Below are 24078 nucleotides of genomic sequence, written 5' to 3'. Positions count from 1 at the left end.
ATTATCTGGATTACTGTAACTTTGTCGTAAGTTTTGAAATCAGGGAGAGAGGGTCCTCCTACTTTGTTCTTTTTCCGTATTATTTGGGCTATTCTGAGTCTCTTCAATTTCCATATGAAGTTTAGGATCAGTTTATCATTTTCTGCAATGAAATCAGTTGGAATTTTATAGAGACTATGTTGAATCTGTAGATCAATTGAGGAGTATTGCTATCTTAACAATATTAAGTCTTTCAATTCATAAACATGGGATATCTTTCCATTTAATTTAGGTTCCTTTACTTTCATCCAACAATCTTTTGTAGTCTTCAGAGTAATAGTTTGGAACTTCTTTTGCTATTTATTTCTGAGATTTTTTTGTTTGGTTGGGTTTTGAGAGACAGAGTCTTGCTCTGTCGCCCAGGCTGGAGTGCAGTGGTGCTATCTCAACTCACAGCAACCTTCACCTCTCGGTTTCAGGCGATTCTCCTGCCTCAGCTTCCCAACTGTCTGGGACTACAGGAATGTGCCACCATGCCCAGATAATTTTTGTATTTTTTAGTAGAGATGGGGTTTCATTATATGTTGGTCAGGCTGGTCTTGAACTCCTGACCGCAGGTGATCCACCCACCTCAGCCTCCCAAAGTGCTGGTATTACAGGCGTGAGCCACCACGCCTGGCCTATTCCTGAGTATTTTATCCTTTTGAAAATTTTATTTTAAAGAGACAGGGTCTCGCTCTGTTGCCCAGGCTGGAGTACAGTGGTGTGATCATAGCTCACCACAGCCTTGAACTCCCAGGCTCAAGGGATGTTCCTGCCTCAGCCTCCCAAGTAGCTAGGGCTACAGGAATGCACCACCATGCCTGGCTTATTCCTGAATATTTTATTCTTTTGGGTTGTTTCCATAGTTTTATTTTCATGTAGAATGTATTACTGAAAGAAATTTTCTGGCCAGGCGCAGTGGCTTACACCTATAATCCCAGTACTTTGGGAGGCTGAGGCGGGCGGATCACAAGGTCAGGAGATTGAGACCATCCTGGCTAACACGGTGAAATCTCATCTCTACTAAAAATACAAAAAATTAGCAGGGCGTGGTGGCAGGCGCCTGTAGTCCCAGCTACTCGGGAGGCTGAGGCAGGAGAATGGCGTGAACCCGGAATGCGGAGCATGCAGTGAGCCGAGATCGCACCACTGCACTCCAGCCTGGGCGACAGAGCGAGACTCCATCTCAAAAAAAAAAAAAAGAAATTTTCTGTATTTCTTTAAAGTAACTGTTAGAAAAATTAAAATTATATAAGTGGTTCACATTACATTTCTAATGGGCAGCACTGCTCTAGAATAAAAAGGCTGAGATTAGAGAAAACAAAGGAACATAAAATAATGGGATATATTCAAGGTACTCATAACATTATGCCCCTGGAGCTACATGTGTGAGCTAAACTTGGTCTAGAATTTTCCCTGTTATAGAAATCACAGATCTTGAAGGGTTCTGACTGTACTTAGAGAAAACACACCTAGCTGCTTGTTCCTACTCTACCTGGAGGGGATTTAATCAGATGTAACCTCCAGGGTCTTCTGTGATTTCTCTGCCGTTCGGGCTTCCAAAGGTAGTAAAAGTGACATTGCTTGAGCCCAGGCATGAAAAAACAGAAAAAAAGCAAGAAGACAGTTCACGTGATGTTTCTCTCAAATCTTTTCACATTATATCCAGGAAAAGGAGTACTAGAGTATTGCCGTAGGCACCAGTCTGAAGCTCACTCATCTCATATCACTCCTGCCCCACCCAGTTGGCTCCCCTCAAGAAATTCTTCCTGGATCTTCTGGAGTTGGTATAGATTCTCTCTTCTATGTGTTCCCATGATTTTTGTTTTTGTTTTGTTTTGTTTTTTGAGACAGGGTCTTGCTCTGTTGCTTAGGCTGGAGTGTAGTGGTGCGATCTTGGCTCACTGCAACCTCTGCCTCCTGGGCTCACATGATCCTCCTACCTCAGCCTCCCAGGTAGCTGGGACTACAGGCATGCACCATCATGCCTGGCTAATTTTTTTATAATGACAGGGTTTTGCCATGTTGCCCAGGCTGGTCTTGAACTCCTGGGCTCAAGCCATCCGTCTGCCTCGTCCTCCTAAATTGCTGGGATTACAGGCGTGAACCATGGCACTGAGCCTCCATGATGTTTTCTAGAACATTTCCTGCACAGAACTGACACTGCGCATTTACTTTTTTTTTCTTCCCTATACACTGTAAGCCCCTCAAGCAGAGACAACACCTTGTTACCAATGAACCACCTAATGAAGTGATTGGAATAAGTACTGAGTGAGGGAGTGAAAAAATGAGTACTATGCTCCTTCTTCCTTTAGAAGAGAACAATTTTACAGCATATATATATATACACACATACACACACACACACACATACATATACATATATGTGTGTATATATATTTTGGAAGTGTACTTTGGTTGGTTCAGTGGAAAGAGTATTGTTTGTTGTCAGGAAACTGACCTGAGTTCCAGTTCAGATTTGCTACTTACTATCTGCGTGACCTTGAATAAATCTCTTAATCATCTCTGGACTTCGTCTCTCATCTGAAAGAAAAGAGGGTTGAACTACTGAGCTTCAAGCTTCTGTCCAACCCTAACATTCTGTGAGACTTGCAAAACAAGGCACATCTAGGGGTCAAATGTAGGCTCCCTTTCAGACAGGCAACTCAACGGAGCAGCTGAGATGCCCAGCCTTTCTCAGGAGCCTCCACCGCCTTCCCCTCCTCCATGTCTTAGCGAATATTAATAGTCAAGGACCTCACTGAATGTGGTTTTTAATAGAATCCAATTTCAGTCCATTTAGAGTGGGACTTTTCATGCTGACTTGGTAATTTGAACTATGCCATGCCTGATGGACTGAATGCATTTTCCCTGCCTCCGCTGCCCGCCCTGGGCTGCTGTGGAGAGAGAGTGCTGGCATTGGGACCAGGGAGTGGGGCATCTTAAAGCAGCTGCAGACCAGCTATTTGACCTTACAGACAGTCTTGTCTTTCCTGCCCTGAGGCATGTGATGAGGATACCAAGGGCATTGGAAGGGGAGTGGGCAATGGCCATTCTACTTCCTGGCAATGGCCATCTCCTTGCAGCTTAGGGGCTGCTGGCTTCTGGTGGACTATCAGGAAGAAAACTGCATTCATCGTTGGATGTGACTGGAAGACAGCTGATTCTGAGAACCATCAGAATTATTCCAACTGATTGCTGTGGAGTCTCTTTGAAGCCTGGAGAGGCATGGGTTGGAGCATGAAGCTTCCTCTGTCTTTCTACTCCCCACCTCCAAGTACTTGTCCTGTTTGAGCAGAGAGTAACCTAAGGTCTTGTTGGAAGGTTTCCTTCCTTCTACAGTGCAGAGAGGGGGAATATGGAAGGTGAACGTGCAAGTATTAGCAGCCACACTATAAACAAGGAAACTGAGGCCAGGGAGGGTGGGGGAAGGAAATAAATGTTTTTTCTGTGCTTATTCTGTGCCAGCCACTGAGCTGGGACATACTTATTTCTTAGTCCTCCCAACACCCTTTTAAGGGATAAAACATTTCCCCAGCCTGGCCAACATGGTGAAAGCCCGTCTCTACTAAAGATACAAAAATTATCCGGGCGTGGTGGTGTGTGCCTGTAATCCCAGCTACTCAGGAGGCTGAGGCAGGAGAATTGCTTGAACCTGGGAGGCGGAGGTTGCAATGAGCTGAGATCACGCCACAGCACTCCACCCTGGGCGACAGAGCAAGACTCTGTCTCGAAAAACAAAACAAAACATTCACCCATGTATGGGTGAGGAAAATGAGGGTCAGAAAAGTTAGACTACTGCACCAAGGTCACACAACTAGCAGATGTTAAAGCTGGTATTCAAACAAAACTCCATCTATCCACTGTAAAATGTCACATGGTTTGAAATGGTGGAGCGGCGTGCTCTAAAGTTTGCTGGGCCTCAGCAGTGGCCCCTTAACCTGGCTGGTTACCTCATGGTGTTCAAAAAACTATCCTGAACATTATCCCTGTGAAACTGATTCAATGGGTCTAAGGTAGAGTCTGAGATTATGTATTTTTAAAAAGCTCTTCCAAGTGATTCTGATGTCTTGGAAAGCACAGGGCTGGAGCATGTGGCTTCTCTTCTGACCCAAGTCTCTCAGGACATCTTCATTTCTCAGAAGCACAGATCTAGTCCAGACCTGCATTTACCTCAAGTAACATTTGCCACTGAACCCATTATTCATTCATTCCAGGCTCAATGCTCAACGTTTTCTGAGTACCTACAATGTGCCAGGCATGGTGCTCGACATTCTGACTGCAAAGATGAATATAATACAGTGCCTGTCTTGAGGAACACCCAGGGTGTGCGGGAGATGAATGTAAACTAGAAACTACAATTTGTTGTAGCAAAAGCTAGGCTGAGGTAGGCTTGTGTTGCTTTAATAATTCAGACTAAAGGACCAAGGAAGGCTTTCTAGCAGTAATCCTGAGTCAAGGCCTATATGAGCTAGCAAGGCAAAGAGAGGACTGAAGGGCTAAGGAATAGCCAGTGAGGCAGAGGGAAGCAACAGCGTGGAAAGGTCCAGAGACCCAGCACAATGGTTCAGGGCAGCACAAGATGTTGTGCAGCAGTGGAATGTAGGATACTTTGGGAAGAGGACCAGCAAGTGAGCCTGGAAAGATCAGTGGAGACAAAATATGAAAGACCGTGTGTGTTGTTAAGGCATTTGGCCTTTATCCTAAAAGTGACGAGGCGCCATTAAAGATTTTATTTTTTTCTTGAGACAGAGTCTCACTCTGTCGCCCAGGCTGGAGTGGAGTGGCGCCATCTCGGCTCACTGCAACCTCTGACGCCCAGGTTCAAGTGATCCTCCTGCCTCAGCCTCCTGAGTAGCTGGGATTATAGGTGTCTGCCACCACACCCAGCTAATTTTTTTGTATTTTTAGAAGACATGGGGTTTCACCATCTTGGCCAGGCTGGTTTTAAACTCCTGAGCTCATGATCCACCCACCTTGGCCTCCCAAAGTGCTGAAGTTGTGGAGTGACATGGTCAAATTGTGTTTTGGAAGGGTCACTCTGATAGAAATAAGAGAATGAACTGTAGACAGAAGCCGGCAACAGAGGAACCAATTAATTGCAGAATTAAGAATTTATGTATGTCAAAGAGCACCATAAACAAAATTTGAAAGCAAAGCACTTGGAAAGCATATTTGCAGCATTTCTTGACAAAAATAATATTCTTAATAAAATTACAAATTGATAATAAACATACCGATATCAAATAAATAGAAAATTCACAAAGAAAGAAGTACAAATGGTCAATAAGCATATGAAAATGTTATTCGCGAAGAGTCAAAGAAAGTTAAAATAACATTGACATACTATTATCCCAGCTATCAAATTGGTAAAGATTTGATAAGTGATGATACCTAGTGTTAGGGTGCAGGAAACAGGGTACTCTCTAGACTCCAAATAGGAGAGTGTTTTGGTACAAACTTTCTGGAGGGTGGTTGGCAACATGTATCAAAATTCTTAAAAATAGCCAAGCAAGTCTCTTCTTGGAGTTTATCCTAAGGAAATAGTTATAGACATGTGCAAAATTTAGCTACAAGAATGTCAGCTGCAACACTATTTACAATAAAGATTGGGAACAAATGAAATAATCACTATTTGGTGACTGATGATAAAAAAAGGGTCCATCCGTATAAATGAAGATGCTGTTGAGAAAGTTTGATATGCAGAAAATGTTCATGATATTATTAAGTGAAGGAATAGAAGGAACAAAAAACAAAAAGTGTCCAATATGCTGCCATTTGTGTGTGATAAAAGAATATATACATATGTTTGACAATGTGTAAGCATCTCCAGAAGGATGTAAAATAAATTAGAGGGAAACTAGATGCTGGCAGACAGGGTAGGGAGAAGATTTACTTCCGACTACAGAGCAGTTTGTACTTTTTGAATCTTGTGTCTGTGTATGTATTACATATTCTAAAATATAAATACACATTTGAAAAGTTATTAAAGAGTATATTCAGTGTGATCCAGTTTTTGTTTAAAAAAACCCACAACTGTGCGTGTGCATGTGTACATTTACACCAAAAAGAACTAAAAGGTATATTCAAAAGAACACACATTTGTCTTGGGTGGTAAGCTTATGGATTGGATTTTGTCCTTTTTTCCCCTAAAACTTCTACAATACACACATGATGCTTTCACAATAATTAAAAAGCATTAGTTTTTCCCCCAAAGAGTCCATCGCAAAAGTCCAGGCAAGGGATGACAGTGCAGGTCAGATGCATGATTAGTACTCCAGTTATATAGGTCAGCAGTGACATCCACAAAGTATGGAATTAAATCACAGTTCTTGTTTTGGGGAGGGATGAGGAGAAGGAAGCTGAAGATTTGGTAGGGAGAATGAACCTGGTTTTGTGCTCTAAAGCCTTTGTTGGACAAATGCACAGAAAATTCAGCCCTGTCACCCCAAACATCAACCAATACCCCAGGTAGCTTTTTTTCTTTGGGATTATTTAACTTCGGGTCACAGTGAATGGAGTTCCAATAAGCCTGTATATCTAAGTTAACCAAATAAGCAGATGACCTGGACGCTTGTTCTATGAGGTTCTGAGAGGCTGTCCTCATTTCGTTCTGGTTTTTGATCTTTCTAAATGGGATGGCTACAATCATATCCCCAACTGTCCAGCCCTGCCCCAGCACACTCATGTAAACAAGACCTCTCTCCTGTCTCTGCATGGGGAATAATTACTCAGAGTCCTTCCTGACGCATAAAGACCAAGGGAAGACCCTGGCAGTTTGAACTGGTTCTCCGGGTGACCTCTGCCCTTCTCTTCATCCTTCAGATCCTAACAAACTATCTGCCAAATCACAAACGTTCTAAGTTGGAGGCTTGGGAATGGGGGTGGGGGTCGGGGGGTTTGAACACATGCCCGTGTGGGGCCATAGGGTAGTTTTGGGTTAGGGTCATATAAAGCCGGCTAGGAGGAAGAGGAAAGACAGCCTAACATAGTAGGGATTGGGGAGAATGTGGCAGCTGAAACAGCTTCTTCCTTTTCCTCTTCTCCAGAGAGTGAGCTCTAGGTGAGTAATGGCAGGGCCCTCAATATTTCCAGCACCTTCCCCGTACCCCCCATTGAAAGCCTTTGGGGAACTATGTGAATATAACTTACGCTGCTCTCTTCTGGGCCCCTGGGCTGTGACTGGATTCTGCTGTGGTGGGGCATCTGCTTATATAATTAACCCATATTTAACTTTGTGTTTCCTTTCAGTCTCAGTTGTGACCCTTTCCCAATGCTGGGGATGGGTGATGAATGCTAGAGGAGTTGTTGGGATACATGCTGGCTCCATCAGTAAGTAGAATGAGCAATACATAGACATAACTACTGGACCTCAGCTGCCTTTTTCTGACCTGTCACTGCTCTGACCACTAGGGATTCTGGCCTCTGGTCTTTTTGGGCCCTTGAGTAAATACATGAGAAAGCCATGTACTATCACTGACATCATGAACACTTTTCAGGTTAATACATATAGTCCTGTTCTCAAATGGTTATAATTGCCCAATATTATACTTATAGAGAGGCAACTAAGTATAGCATAGATACCAGCCAGAGCTCTGGAGTCAGGCAGGTCTGGTTCAAATCCTAGCTATGCCACTAAAGGCCATGCAACCTTGGGATAATTAATTTTTCTGGTTTTCAATATTCTTACCCATCAAACGGGAACAGTATCCCAGAGTAACTGCATGAAAGAAATGAGATTATACATGTAAAGATCTGAAGATAATGCATTTAATAAATCCTAACTATTCACATTATTGCATCTGTATATATTTTAATTTTCTACAACATTGTCTTTTTCACTAGTCACACGAAAAATACATGAAAGTGCTCTGGTAATTTTAAAGCATTATATAAATTAAAGGTGTCATTGGTAATAATCTCATATGCATTTCTTAACCCTTCCATTTCCTTGAAGACTGAGACTACATCCCATGTCCCACAGCACATTGCACAATGACGGGCAAACAATACGCCCTCAGTAAGTCTTTCTTGTTTGACCGAAGCAACATGGCTTAGCATAATGAGCACAGACATCAGGAGACTAGGCTGGGATGAAATTAGTTTAAGGCAGGAGAGCCAGTCTGCAGTCATAATTTATTCATTCAACAAGTATTTGTTGAACACATTCTATGTGCTAGATATTGAGTTCGGATAATTTCATCAAAAGAAGATTGTACAAGTTCTGACAAAGCCAAGCCCCTGGGCGGTCTCCACAATCCCAGCCCACTCTTAAAAGCACAAAGGCTGCAGCCACCATTGTCTGCCACTGGACAAATGGCCAATTGCTTTGGGGGAAGCCCCATCCTGCCTGGCTGTAAGTAGCTCTGACTGAGGGTTGGAGGAAGGAGTAAAAGTGAGGGAGCGGGCTGCTTACAGAACTGACAAGAACTACTATCTGTTAATTTATTTTTATTTACACTGAATCAGTCCACAGTTCATTCCCCTAGTCTATATGATGCTCTTTCCCCTGGTCATCATCTTTCCCTCCCTGTCACCTACACAGTCACCCTGTCCCAAACCTTGGCCCACTTCATCCTGCCCTTCTGCGGTCACAGCTGCCCGCTGGGTGGGAGTCCGGGGGAATGGTATGTGTGGTCACCAGAGGGCACTGAGTGGGCTTCAGTGGCATGTGAATCCTGGCAGAGTCTCGGATCCCTGACGGGGAGAGGAGAAAGCACAAGCCAAGACAACGAGTTGGGGAAGGAGGCAGGGGCTAAGGTGACTGGTTGGGGGTGAGGGGTGGGAACTCCAGTGTACACATTCACAGTCTCTACGTCGGCTTCACCAGTGCTTCTGCTGTTTGTCTCATCCCTGGATTTCGAACAGTTGCCTTGAGATGTTCTGGCTCTGGTCTGTCAGGAAGGTGTGGAAGGATCCAGCCCATGGGCTGTGTGCCTGCTGCCTATGGGATGGTATGCTTGCCAGGCTCCGCCTCTGTCAGAAGCACTGGCCAAAGTCAAAGCCACAACAGCATCCCAGCCCGCGAGACTCCTCTCCAGCTGTCCCAGCAGAAGCCGGGCCCCTCTCAGTCGCTGACCTGCCAGAGGAGAGGATGTCTCCAATGTCTGGGCGACCTACCGGATTCCAAATTTGCATCTCTCCTTCTTTTCACACTGGGAGGAGACAAAGAGTTGGGGTGCAACAGGAGGAAAAACGGGGAGCCAGAAGAAGTGGGGAGAAAGGGACAGAACCCAGGACAGGGCTCTCCACCAGGGGGTGTCTGGAAGTCCCCGGTGAGGCGTGGGCACAGCTCTGGAGCTGCTTCCTGGTTACATGGCTTCTTTCTCTCTCTGGGAGCATCGGCTGAGCTTCATCTCCGTCAGCTGGATATACCGAATCACGTTGGTGTCTGTGAGGAGAGAATAAACCTTAGGGAACACCAGGTGAGGGCAACTATCACATTTACACAGAATCAGCAAAGGCTGTGTCTGCAGACAACCAGCAGGCCAGGCTCACCCAACCAAGGTCCCTTCCGCCTATCCATGGTGGCTGAGAGGGCAACTAGGTGTTGGCCTTCTCCTTCACTGCCTCCCCTTAGCAAATGTGGACAGGTTGGCCTGACCCAGGGGACATGAGAGAGGATGGGTGGGAGAGGAGAGATAATTTCTCTCCTTCTTTCTATGCAGCAGCATATCCCAGTGGTTTGCCAGCCAGCGCAGTTAGTTTAGTGAGACCCCAGTTGGAGTTTAACAGCAGGCAAGTTGCCACCTTCTCTGAGCCTCCTGTCCCATCTGCAAGAAGCAACCTCCACTTTTTTTTTTTTTTTTCTTTTTCTGAGATGGAGCCTCGCTCTGTCGCCCAGGCTGGAGTGGAGTGGCGCAGTCTTGGTTTGCTGCAACCTCCACCTCTCAAGTTCAAACAATTCTCCTGCCTCAGCCTCATGAGTAGCTGGGATTACAGACACATGCCACTGTGCCCCGCTAATTCTTGTATTTTTAGTAGAGACGGGGTTTCATCATATTGGCCAGGCTGGTCTTGAACTACTGACTTCAGGTGATCTGCCTACCTTGGCCTCCCAAAGTGCTGGGATCACAGGCACGAGCCACCGTGCCCAGCCAACAAGCTCCATTTTTGAATGCCAACCTTGTGCCAGGTTTCTAACCTTCATGATCTCATGTAATCCTCACTACAATCCCGCAAGGTATGTATCCTCCTCCTCACTGTGACAAAATGGAATAGGGATCTTGAGAGATTAAGTCAGATGCCCAAGGAGACACATAGTAAATTGTGTGTCTGGCTGCAAAGCCTGCCTCTCCTGAGGACTGTAATACCTGCCTCATGAAATTGCTCTGAAGCCCAAAATAGGTAAGTCTAAAAGTGCTTAAAACAATGATCAATAAATATTAATCTAATGTAATTTTTTTTTAAGCTTGAAGAGTTTAAAATGACTTTGCTTCATTGTCTTATTTTTGTCCTTATAAGTAGGGTCAGATGACCACCTCACCAAAACAGGGGCATTTCTTCTCAGTTCCTGTTATTAGTGAGGAGGGCACGGCATGGAACAACTGCTAAGTTCCACACACGCCAGAACATAAGAGTGATGGGGTGCCTGGAATAGTTACTTCTGGAAGTAAAAATGAATACTATATCATGCTAAAAAATGCCAAGCGTATACTCCAGGACAGTGCTGGCAGATAGCAGTGCTCCAGAAAATTCTGTTGTATGAGTCCAATGCTTAGTCTTCAAGCTGCTTACAGTTGGTGGAACACAATTTATATACAGAAAATAAATCAACAACAAGGTGTTCTTTAAAAAGATTAAAAAAAGTATACATTTAGACGTTTGTAAATTGATCCTAAAGTTCTTTAAAAACTTTTGAAAGGAGGATTGTATTAAAAAAAAAAAAAAAAAAAAAAAAGGCTGGGTGTGGTGGTTCATGCCTATAATCCCAGCACTTTAGGAGGCTGAGGCAGAAGGATTTCTTGAGCCCAGGAGTTCAAGACCAGCCCTGGCAACATAGCAAGACTTCATCTATGCAAAAAATGCAAAACATTAGCCAGGTATGGTGGTGCATGCCTGTAGTCCCAGCTATTGGGGAGGCTGAGGTGGAAGGATCATTTGAGCCCAAGAGGTGGAGGTTGTAGTGAGCTGAGATCATACCACTGCACTCCAGCCTGGGTGACAGAGCGAGACTCTGTCTGAAAAAAAGAAAAAATTAATCATATAAACAACAACAATAGCAACATCTAGCCAAGGTTGTTGTTTAAATGTTACTTCCTCAGAGAGGTTCTTTCTGACTACTTGGTCTAAAATAGCTCCCCACCTTTACTCTTTTTTTTTTTTTTGAGACAGAGTCTCACTCTGTCACCCAGGCTGGAGTGCAGTGGCACGATCTTGGCTCACTGCAACCTCCACCTCCTGGGTTCAAGTGATTCTTCTGCCTCGGACTCCTGAGTAGTTGGGACCACAGGCGCGTGCCACCATGCCCAGCTAATGTTTTGCATTTTTAGTAGAGACAGGATTTCACCATGTTAGCCAGGATGGTCTCGATCTCCTGACCTCCTGATCCACCCACCTCAGCCTCCCAAAGTGCTGGGGATTACAGGCGTGAGCCACCGCACCCGGCCTTACTCTTTATTTTTTTTTTTAGACAGGGTCTTGCTGTCGCCCAGGCTGGAGTACAGTGGTGCCATCTTGGCTCACTGTAGCCTCCGCCTTCCAGGCTCAGGTGATCCTTCTGCCTCAGCCTCCCAAGTAGTTGGAATTACAGGTGGCCACCACCACACCCAGCTAATTTTTGTATTTTTAGTAGAGACGGGGTTTCATCATGTTGGTCAGACTGGTCTTGAATTTTGGAGCTCAAGCGATCCACCTGCCTCGGGTTCCCAAAGTGTTGGAATTATAGGCATAAGCCACCACACCCAGCCCTCTGTTTACTCTTGATCTCTTTATTCTGCTTTATTTTCTTCACAGCGTTTATTACTACTAAATAGTTTATTTGTTTACTGTCTGTTTGCTTGTTTACCGGTTGACTTCCAGTCATCCCTTGGTGGAGAGTCCCTCCCTGGGTTCTGTCCCCTCTCTACACTTTTTTTCCCACTTACCATAGACAGTGAGCCATTATAATATAAACTCTTCGAAGGCAACAACTTTCTTTGTTCACTACTATATACCTAGCAACATTGTACCCCCTCAATAAATATCTGTAGAATGAATGAATGAATGACTGGTGGATATGATCTAAGTGAATGGTATAGATTACACATGTCCTAAGGATTAGGATCTGACTGGAGGAGTCAGAGCATGCTTCCTGAAAGGTGCTGGGCTTAGCACCAAATTTGCCTGTTTGTATTCTGTGTCATCAACCAGACGTGAGCTCCTCATGGGTAGGGACCATGGCTTTTCATCTATTCCCTTGGTGCTCAGCACAAATCTTGGCACATAGTATGAATTCAATATATATTTGTTGAATAAGTGAAGAGAGCTGGATTCTGAGTTGAAAAAGATGAGGAATTCTCTACTCTATTTGAAGAGAAGAGGTGCCCATGCTCCCTGGAACTCAAACCCTAGGCAAATGCATGGGCTGTGTGCTCCTCTTACTTACGTCTTATCATATATCTGATCCCTAATTTTGCCATCTCTGCCCCTGCCTGGCCCTCCTAGCCAAGAAAACTGCTGCAATGAGAAGGTTCCAGGAGCCACCAGAGCGGGGAGGAAGTAAGAAAATGGCTATTTCCGCCTTACCTGTTGGTTGTTGGGTCCTTGCTTCTTTCAGGTAGTAGAGTGCTTTGTCATAGTCCCCAAGGTGGTAGAAGGCCACACCAGACCGGTAAAGGGCCTTGAAGTTCTCCCCTTCCTTCTTCAAGACTTTGAGGCAATATTCCTTGACTCGTTCATAGTTTACCAGCTCAGCCTGGAGCAGGCAGGCTATGGAGGAAGGGAGGGAAAATGCCATCAGCACAACAGCGGCCGGCTCTGCATGTCTCCCTTGAGTTCCCTCTCTCCAGAGGTTTAGCAGGGTTGGGGTTTTCCACTGGGGTTTATGTCATGGGATTTGTCTTCCAATAATCCTAGGCTCCCCGACCAGTTTCATCACTAACAAGCCATGTTAACAAGCCTTGAGCAAGTCACTTAACCTTCTGTTATGGGTTGAATGATGCCCACCCTTCCACCATGAAAAGATATGTTGAAGTCCTAACCTGCAGTACCCAAGAATGTGACCTTATTTGGAGACAGGGTCTTCACAGAGGTGATCAAGTTGAGGTCATTAGAGCAGGGCCTAATTCAGTTGTTTGGGTGAGGGAGAAGGGACAAGATGGAGGAAGGTGAACAAGATGGAGCAGTCCCTGTTGTTTCCGGGTTCTTCATCACAGATTTTCCCACGCCCGGGAAAAATTCCCAGGCCCAGGGAAAGAACCAAATCAACTGAGCATGCGCAGAGTGACGTCAAGCCGGGGACACCGAAATTCAAGAAGCCACTCCTACACACAGGCCCCAAACTCCTCCCCTTCCAGCTCCCAGGCATAAAAGTCCGCCACGGGTAAGCGCCGGTGTGACTTCTTCGGCCCTGGCATTCGTGGACTGGAGAACCTCACCCGAGAGCGCCGGCACGACTTCCCTGGCCCTTTCCTGCGGACCAGTGAACCTCGCCCGAGAGTGCGTGCATATTTGCAAATAAAAGGGCTGCCACTTTCTTTGCTCGTTTTGACCTTTATTGATATTTAGTCTTTGCATCTATTAATAATAGTAATAGAGAAACAAAACACCAGTGTGACTGGTGTCCTTATAAAAAGGGGAAATATGAACATAAAGACAGACACACACAGAGGAAAGACGACGTGATAAAACATGGGGAGAAGATAGCCATCCATAAGCCAAGGAATGCCTGAGGCTACCAGAACCTTGCAGAGAGGCATGGAACAGATTCTTCCTCACATCCCTCAGAATAACAACCCACCAGCACCTTGATCTTGGACTCCTAGCCCCTGGAACTGTGAGACCATACATTTCTGTTATCTCAAGTCACCCAGTTTGTGGGACTTTGTTATGGGCAGCCTTAGGAATAAGCTACCAGAGGCAATTATCATCATCTTCATCATCATCTTCGTCGTCATCATCACCATCATGGCCAATATTTGTTGAGTGCTTACCTTGTAGAGATGCTGGTCTCATTGTTTTACATGTATTACTGATATAATCCTCAGAATACTCTGATGTGGGTACTACTATTGTTTCAGTTTTACAGGTGAGGAAGTTGAGGCTCAGAGAGCTCAAGAAATTTCCCAAGGTCACACAATGTGAAAGAGGCAAAGATGGGATTTAAACCGAAGCTGTCTGGCTCCAGAATCCAAGTCCTTCCTAATCTAGTTGTTGGAGGGATTATGTAAAATAATGGCTATAAAGTACTTAACGTGGGTTTGGCACATAGCAAGCATGAAAAAAATGTTAGTTAACATTCTTAGAATTCTTTTTAGCCTTGTGCCAGTAACATCTGCCTCTGACTTCCCTCAAGTTCCCTTTCATATATATTTGTCTCTGCAGTTCCTGAGAAAAGGGGCTTTCTGGTAGGCTAGTGACCAGCTCATACAGGGCACATGTCTGGACATGAGAGACCTAGGTGTCCCAGGCAAGAGGAAGCTATGGCAGGCAGGTCTTATGGTAGAGAGCCCTCCCCATCCCACAAACAGCCATCTTTGAGTAAACTGTGTCCCTTTGAAGCTTTCTCTTACCAGCTCTGAGCCACAGGGAGCCACAGGGCTGAGACTAGGGTGATGACACGCCTGGAGGATGACTAAATAGCCTTGAAGAATGATTGAAATTTTGTGCCCTAGGCACCTCCCTCTAATCCCAACCCTGCTGAGCCACCTCACCTCCATTTAACCACTCAAATATCTAGTAGGCACTGACCAAAGGCAAAGAATGTTGTATATTTGGAGGGATTACAAAAAAAGAGACAGGAAAAAGGCACCTGTCTGCTTCTTCAAAGCACATAAAACCAGAGACTTAGGAGGCAAAACTGGTGCTTCTGTTCACAACCCAGCTGGGTGGCTGGGGGAAAATGCTGATGCTCTGTTCCTTCTTTGTGCCCAGACTTTTCCACACTGACAGAAGACACCTCAGGATAGAGACAAGTCACTGATTTCAATCTTCAGGGATCTAACTTCAGTCATTCTGACCCCTTAAGTAACTTCTCAGGTATCAGAATTGCTGAGATTTTTTTTAAGAGACCAGACTTTTCTTTGAGCATTTAGGACCAAAAAAGTCCATTCTTTCACAGAATGAGGAGAAATACACAGACTCTCAAGATGAAGGTATGAGAACCAGGAAGTGAAAGAGAATCAGCCCAGATCTAGAAACTGACCTGTCAGGTTTCACTGGCTGCAGGGCAGAAAGCCAAGTCAACAGAAGCAACAGGCTGCTAACCCCCTGAGGGCAGCTCCTGTTCACCCAGGACTACAATCTTCTGGTGCGCCAGGGGGTCCTTCTGATCAGCTGATGCTACAAGCCCCGCTCCCCTCTCCTCCCTCCATGGTGGGGTCTTAGGCCCTTCTGTTCCCTTCCTCACCCCCATGTTGTTGGAGCCTGTGCTGGTGCTTATGTGGCTGTACAAAGAGAGAGAGGGGTTTCTGTACAAAGGTTCCTGGATGTGAACCTCAGTGAATGCTACTTGTGTGGACTTGGCTCCAGCACCTGCTCCCAGAGCTAAAAGCTGTCCTGTCCACAGCTTCCACACTCCCTGTCTGATGTCCTCTCTGACCAGGCCCAGCAGCCCTCTTCCTGTCCAGCCCTCCCTCTTCAAACAGACACTTCTGTTTGCTGACCCTGGCAGTCTAGGAAAAGGACCTTTGTTTTGTTTTTTTTTCCTTTTTTTTTTTTTTAAACAGTTTTTGAATGCATAAAATGGTGGTGACAGGGAGAGGGGAAGCAAAGAGGCCTGGAAATGGGGAAGGCTCCTCACTCCCACAAAGGGTCAAAGGAACCACAGCAATCAATTTTCAGCACTTACTTGGTAAAAACATTTCTAGGTCCCCTGCAGATCCGGTGGGAACTGGCATACCTGGCTGTGGACTAGGATTCAGACCTGGGGGGAGGCAGGGCTAGGCTGGTTATAGGGTGTGCAGCCTCAGCTGACACGAGAGACAGGGCCCAGAAAGATGGAGAAATGGCTGGGCCAAGAAGTGGAATCTGGATAAGATGTTGGGATGCCAGGCCAGGACTCTTTTTTTTTTTTTTTTTTTTTGAAATGGAGTCACGCTCTGTCGCCTAGGCTGGAGTGCAGTGGTGCGATCTCTGCTCACTGCAGCCTCTGCCTCCTGGGTTCAAGCAATTCTCCTGTCTCGGTCTCCCGAGTAGCTGGGACTACTACAGGTGCCCGCCACCATGCCTAGCTAATTTTTGTAGTTTTAGTAGAGACGGGGTTTGCCATATTGGTCAGGCTGGTCTCGAACTCCTGACCTCTGGTGATCTGCCTGCCTCAGCCTCCCAAATTGCTGGGATTATAGGCATGAGCCACTGCACCCGGCCCAGGCCAGGACTCTTAAGGGAATCCAGGGGTGGAGGGGGTGAGAGCCGGGCAGGAGGCTGGCCCCAGTGCTACCTCCAGGTGATTTTTAGGCACCTCTCTGCTTTTGGGTGGGTAGCTACTGGTACATCTAATAAGCCCATGGGATAGGTCAGATGGCATGACAGCAGGCACATGTGAGGGTGGAGGAAGTTAAGAAGAGGTGGACTGGCTGCCTCCTGATTGCTCCTTCCCCATCCCTGTAGCCATTAGCCAGGACCTGGGATTGCAGTGGACCTCAGGATAAGTGGTATCACCCCACAGTGTGTTCTCCTCATGGTTATTAATCCCTTCTCTGGTGTCAGAGGTGCTAAATACTTCACATACACTATGTCTTTTTAATCCTCACATCAACTCCATGAAACAGGCTCAGGTTCTATTTTTATCTTTCTTTTATAGATGATGAAACTGAGTTCCAGAGAAATGAAGTAACTTGCTGAAGGTCACCCAGCTGGAAGGTGGTAGAATTAGGATATCAGCCCACTTCTGTCAGGCTTCCAAGACTGTGCACTTGACCTCTGGGGTGTCTGTGGGGCTGCATTTGAAGCCATCGGAAACCCACACAGCCCCTGGGGAGAAAGAGAGGTCATCTGTGGAAACCCCCTTCTGCTGTGTTCCAAAGCTAACAAGCAAAAATTGATGCCTAACTGCTGGGCACTGCGTGGGGCAGTGGGATCAGGTGATGAGCTGACATCCCCCCCACCCACCTGGGGCTAACAGATGGGCAGGGAGGGCAGAGGTCATATTATCTCAAATATTCACATGTGGGTTAAGTGCTATGAAGGACAAAGGTAGAGAAGGAGCATACCCAGGCAGGAGGGGCCTTACCTTGATCTAAGGTATAATGGGAGGCCTTCTTGGAAGAAGTGGTATTTTAGCTGGGATCTAAAGATTGGGTATTTCTCAGCCTCAGCACTATTGGCATTTTGGACTAGATGATTTTTTTGTTACGTGAGGATGTCTGGAGCCTTGCAGGATGCTTAGCAGCTCCCCTAGCGTCTTCTCACTACATGCCACTTGTGACAGCCAAAAAATGTCTCTGGAAATTTCCAAGTATTCCCTGGGTGGTGGGGTGGTGGTAAAATCACTCATGTTTGGGAATCACTGATCTGGGTGAAATTGAGACGTTTTCAAGGCAGAGCCCAGAGAAAGAGAGTGGGCGAGGGTGAATGGACTGTTTGAGAAAGTTTGGGAAGCCATGCCTGCAAGGCTGGAGCAGAGAACCAGAGGGAAGGGTGAAAGAGGTAAAGCTGGAAAAGAAAGAAACCAGGACACAGAGACCCTTCTGGTCCACGTAGAGGACCTGGGACTTCATTGTGAGGCAAGAGTGGATTTGGATGATGAAATGATGGTGACTCATGGGGCCAAAGTGGAGGCAGACAAGCAGGAAAAACGGATCAATGTAAGTGGCATCCAGGAGGTAGAAGTCACCAGCAGCAGGGAATTTCTGCAATATTTTCTCTCTACTGTCCACATTTGTGAGGTAGAGCCGTTCATCTGGGAGATCTTTATTGTCATTTTGGATTTCCTGATTGTCGAGAAGTGTTTCTCCATGTTGTGGTGACCTGGTCTCTGTTTGAATTAAGGATTATCGTCTCACAGTCTCTGTACTCTGCCATTTGGCATGCATCAATATTTTAAAGAGCACTGAACTAGGAATCATAAGAGCGGGATTCTAGTTCCATTTTTGCCACTAGCCAACATTACGAAAATTAGTTTCTCTTTCTGGGCATCTGCAAAATGAGGGATCTAAATTTCACTAAATAATCTCTACCGTCCTTTCAGATCTAACAGCCTCTGAATACAAATGCTTGCCACTTAACAGAAGGACAAAATAGTTTCACTGGTTACTCTTCAAAAGGATTTCCATTCTCCCTATTAATCAAGGTCAGGTATCTTCATCAGAACTGGTAAAGCAGTGATCAAGAGGGCTTCTGTAAGACAACAATTACATCCTGCTGTGTGGATTTTTTTTTTTTTTTTTGGCATAGAGATTGGATTATGTTCTGATGTGAGTCTTCCCAAGTCATGGCACTGGAGTGAGATCTTCCCTGAAGGGAGTAAACTTCCCCACTGTCAGTCATCCTGAGCACAGGAGGCTGTTGAGTTGGAAAGGCAGGTTTTGGACTGACTGGCAAGGGAGCCTGGCCTGGACTCTGTGGATATACTTGGATTCAAAGATGCAGTCACTTGGCAGCAGAAGAGGTGCAGGGTGGAAGATGCATGGTGAAGGGTCTGGGCTCTCAGACAACCATATCTAGAGGCTCCATTGAAATAAGTGTTATTAACTTTCTGGCCTTTGGGTCTTTTGAAAAGGCTGAATAAATGCAGTGGCCTGGAATCAGTCAAATTGTGGAGAATGAAGACAAGCCTCTATCAAGGCATGGGAAGAAGTGCTAGAGGAGAAACAGCCTTCCTTGAGCCAAACGAAGTGAAAGCAGAGGTGGCCAGTGCAACTTACAAGAGAAAGGCAAATCTGGGGGACAAGAATTGAAGCTGCAAATCTCCAACCACCCCTCCTCCTCCACTGCCAGCCTTAGGCGGTTGGGGTGTGATCTTATGAAAAAAATTGGCAGGCCTTCTGACCCCCACAAAGGGGTCGTGGTTAGCAAATGTTAGAGAATCAGCTACTCAGAGAGCCCCCTGGCACACTCATGCACACAGATGGAAAATCCTAAGTGTGATGTTCCTCACAGCAACCACACTCAGACCTCAGGCTAAAGCATGTCGAGTTCTCCTCGCTCTGGCACCTGTTTTGTTTTTGTGTTTCCTGGTGCATGCAGGGCAAAATGCCACCCACTGGCATGAGATAAAGGGAAACCAGATGAAAGGAAGAACAAGTTCATGCAATCACTGGTTTTCTTCTTATAGCTGACTCACTATAGTTTGCTTTTACCTGCTGAACAGAAGGGAAACATGGGCTAAATGGAAGGAAGACCAGACCCATCTGGGGCTAGGAGGGAGGAGGAAGAACCCACTCTACAAGGCTGCCTCACTGTTTGGGGTTGCACTGTATCCATTTGCACAGGATACGTTACAGTCCTCACCCTCAGTACCTAAGAATGTCACTTTATTTGGAGATAGGGTCTTTGCAGAGACGATCAAGTTAAAATGAAATCGTTAGAATGAGCCCTAATCCAATATGACTAGTGTTCTTATAAAAAGGAGAAATTTGGACACAGAGACAGATACACAGGGTGGAAAGATGATGCGATAAGATCTAGGAAGACGGCTATCTACAAAGCCAGGGAGTGCCTGAGGCTGCCAGAAGTTAGGAGAGAGACCTGGAACAGATTCTTCTTCACAGCCCTCAGAGGGAACCAACCCTGCCAACACCTTGAGTTTTGACTTCTAGCCTCTAAAATGACAAGACAATGAATTTCTGTTATTTTAAGCCACCCAGTGTGTGATATTACAGCAGCCTTAGGAAACTAATATACCTTGCTAGTCACTCCTTTGTGAGATGGGCCTAGGAAATGGCCATTGCGTTCCTGGGGGAAAATTTTCCCAAAAGTTTGCCAAATTATTTGATTTGCTTTCAAATTTATTTCAAGAAGCAATGGCATAGTAGTAAAATGGGAGAAGTCTAGGATCTGGACAGAGGTGATATTAAGAATACTGAATGGCTGGTATAGACCAAACCGAATAGGCAAACAGTATTGTACCAGCTCTGGGCGCCCTGGCTGAAGACCAATACTGGGTCTACAGATACAGTCCTGACCTGGAATCTGAGCTCTGCCACTCACTAGCACAGGCCTGAGGGTGAGTTATATGATCACCCTGGGTCTTATTCTTCCCATGTTAAATAGGAACTTTGTGGGAACTCTTATGATGAGGAAATGAGATAATTAATGCACATTATATGCTTCTCACAGTGCTGGGACAAAAATGGATTCTCAGAAATACTAGTTCTTTCGAAAGCCACTTATCAAATATGGTTTGCCCAGCAATGTGTACATGAATCGGAGAAAATTTCCATCTTGAGTCCTATATACAATGTGTGGTACATACACAAAGCTACAGCGTAATTTAAAGTAGATTTTCTATCTTCTGTAGATAATCTAAAGTAGATTTTCACCCATTACCCACAAGGGCAGACAGGTGTCAGATGGCCAAGTCCTAGAGCTGGAAATCTGCACATGTGCGCAAATAATTGTTCTCTGTTACGCTGTCAACTTGTGACATTTGGATACATCTCGTCTTAGCAATTTGAAATATTCCCCCTGGAGAATAAGAACCCTGGCCAAGGAGATGGGGAAACATAAATCATTTGGGACGGTAACTTAGAGGGTCTTGCTTCAGAGGACATGGAGTATGTGCAGTGAAATTTTTACTCCCTGACACCCCATATCTAAGACTACAATGACCCACCCAATTTCACCTTTCTATGAAAGTGATGATTTTCTCTTCTGCATACACAAACGCATGCATTCGCAGTTCTGAAAATGACTTTCTTTAGTTTGAGTAGGTGTTTGGGGAAAAAAAGACTCTCTCTTTTTAAAAAATTTATTATTTTGGTTTCATGGTCTAGGGTGTACATAAACCCACACCTGCACTGAATGTTTCTGAAATCTAGGTTTGATCTTTGGTTTTACTTACCAGGTTTCCTTCCAGAGGTGTATTTTCCGTTTTGGGGTGAGGTAAGTAAACGTAGAGAGCATTACAAAAGCAACTTTGCAGCCAGATAGAAGCTTGGAGGGAAAGAATGGAATGGGTTCCAGGCCTATTTTCATCTCTTACAGATTATAAACCCTCTGAGTCAACAGCTGGTTGTACCCTGCCCCCTCCATATCCCCAAGTTTCAGACACTAGTGCTGCCTGCTGCCTGCCCTCAGCCCCTTCCCTTTCCATGAGTGGATTCCACAGTCATATCTGGCTGACAGCTTTCTGGATGGGGTGGGGGAAGGATCAAAAGTCTCTGGGCTCCCCTGCAGTCTTGATTGTTCAGGGGATCTTGGAGCTCTAAAAGCCAGCTGTGGCAGGAAGAATGAATAGAACCAGTTTCTGACTCTATAGAGCATGACAGAGCCTATGAGATGACAGGGAAGTAGTAATTTTAGCAGAGAAGTTACCGGACAGCTTTTGCGCCTCTGAGCTGGTTCCCTCAAGACCATGTCCAAGTCCCTGGGTTAAAACAGCCTACCTTTCAGGGTCTCAGTGTTGAAAATGGCAAAAATGAAGATAATTATGGTTACTACCCACCTTTTCCTTGAAGGCCTGTTGGCAGTAGGAAAACTGTGTTTCCCAAGTACCAGATCTTCACATGTGGAGAGCCTCAAATATGACTGTTTCTTAGAAAACTATTTAGGCTGGGCATGGTGGCTCATGCCTGTAATCCCAGCACTTTGGGAGGCTGAGGCAGGTGGACCACCTGAGGTCAGGAGTTTGAGACCAGCCTGGCCAACATGGCAAAAACCCATCTCTACTAAAAATACAAAATTAGCCAGGCATGGTGGAGTGCACCTGTAATCCCAGCTACTTGGGAGGCTGTTGCAGTGAGCCAAGATTGCACCACTATTCATAAAGCTTATTTAACATAGAGATTCACAGATTCCAAGCCCAGCAACTCAGGTTCCGAAGGGCTTGGGTGGAGCCCAGTAATCTACATTTTTAGTAAGTCCCCAGTGAGCTCCTGCAGGTGAGCCTCCTCACCTACTGAGGTTGTACTGACATTTTAGCATTTGAGGTATGTGTTTCTTAAGAACCATCCAGTTGGTTAAACCATAAGAGTCCAGGACAGCCATGGGGAGCTCCAGGACTACCCACAAGGGCAGACAGGTGTCAGATGGCCAAGTCCTAGAGCTGGAAATCTGCACACGTGGGCAAATAATTGTTCTCCGTTACACTGTCAACTTGTGACATTTGGATACTTCTCTTCTTAGCGTTTTGAAATATTCCCCTGGAGAATAAGAACCCTGGCCAAGGAGATGGGGAAAAGGAGCCAAAAGATGAGGTGCTCCATGATGCACTCAAGAGAATCTGGCCCTGCATCCGTGGACAGTATCCATCCATCCTCCCAGAAGGAGAATAAGAGAAAGAGCAGGTCATGTTTATTAAGCATGAATGGGGCAGGCACTGCTCTAAGCATTAACTCGTTTAATCTTGACAGCAATCTATACTAGATTCTACTATTTTGCCCATTTTTTCAGATAGAAAAATAGAGGCCCTAGGAAGTTAAGTCACTTGCCCACAGTCACAATGCTAGTAAGTGTCAGAGCCAGGATTTGAATTTAGGCCATCTGGCACCTGAGACTGTGCTTTTAACCATTACACACACTGCCCTCCTAGGATGCTTACTTGCCTGTAATGATTCTAACTCAGTTCCTTCATTAGACATATTTGAGGCATGGGTATTGCTTCCTGTAGGGCTTAAGTGTGAGACCCTAATTGTGCCAAACTGTTCTCACTTTATATGTAAATACTTCTCATCCGGAAACTTCCTATATAACCCTCCAGAACCTTCTCTCCCACTAGTTCCTTTACATTCAGAGAGAAAAACAAAAAACAAGCAAACAAAACCAAGTGCAAAGTTTCCCCTCCTCCTGCTGTGGCTGCTTTTTTTTTTTTTTTTTCCTAAGTTCTAAAACCACCAGTATCTCCAATTCCATTGAGAGTCTGCTGTTATCCTAATAGGGCTGACATGACACGTTTCTGGTTTCTTCCTGAAACAACACCTGTCTTTGCTTAGCTACGGCTTGCAAAGCTAACCCCCAAATTATTATTTTTTACTTGAAACTTTTATTATGATAATCATAGATTCACCTACCATTGTAAGAAATACTACAAAGGGACTTCCTATACCCTTTACCCGTTTTCCCTTAGTGGTAATATCTTGTAAAATGATAGTACAACATATTGGCTATGATATTGACACTGATAGAATCCACAGATCTTATTCAGATTTCCTTATCTTTACTTGTACTCAGTGCGTATGTATGTGTGTGTGTGTGTTTAGTTATATACAATTTTATCGTGTGTAGGTTCCTCTATCCTCATCTCCCTCCTGTCCCACCACCTCCTCTTTAGCCCCTGACAACTGCTATCCTGTTCTCTACTTCTAAAATTTTGTCATTTTGAAAATATTATATAAATGGAATCACATAGCATGAAATCCTTTGGAAGGGGCTTTTTACCCTCAGCATAATTTCCTTGCAACGCATCCAAGCTGTTGCATGCACCAATAGTTCATCCTTTTTAATTGCTCTGTAGTATTCCGTGGTATGGATGTACTACAGTTTGTTTACCCATTCATCTGTTGAAAGATGTCTACGCTGTTTCTAGTATTTGGTTATTATGAATAAAGTTGACAGGAAGAGTCAGTCAGGTATAGCTTTTATTTCTCTAAGATAAGGGCTCAAGAGTGCAATTCCTGGATCATAAGAGAAAGAATTCCATTTCTTATCATCAACTATGATGTTGGCTTCAGTTTTTTTTATAGGTGCTTTTAGCTGAGATCAGGCAATTTTGCTCTAATTTGCTAAGAAATTATTATTTTTTAAATATCTATGAATTAC

The 24078-nt window shown here is 45.0% G+C and overlaps 1 protein-coding gene across 1 annotated transcript in view; it reads right to left on the bottom strand.

The window, feature by feature from the left end:
• Nucleotides 1-5120: 5120 nt before the first annotated feature.
• The window catches only part of TTC9 (tetratricopeptide repeat domain 9), a 35326-nt gene continuing 16368 nt past the window's right edge, over nucleotides 5121-24078 (bottom strand). Inside the window, exons 2-3 of the mRNA XM_005562468.5 lie at nucleotides 12748-12930; nucleotides 5121-9412 (exon numbers count right to left, since the gene is read on the bottom strand). Of these exons, the coding sequence (XP_005562525.3) occupies nucleotides 9333-9412; nucleotides 12748-12930 (263 nt within the window). The 3' untranslated portion in view covers nucleotides 5121-9332. The remainder of the gene's footprint in view (nucleotides 9413-12747; nucleotides 12931-24078) is intronic.

The sequence above is a fragment of the Macaca fascicularis genome, chromosome 7, assembly GCF_037993035.2.
Source record: "Macaca fascicularis isolate 582-1 chromosome 7, T2T-MFA8v1.1".
NCBI lineage: Eukaryota > Metazoa > Chordata > Mammalia > Primates > Cercopithecidae > Macaca > Macaca fascicularis.
The sequence above is the reverse complement of the archived record's forward strand: the minus strand, read 5'-3'. Positions and strand labels throughout refer to the sequence as shown.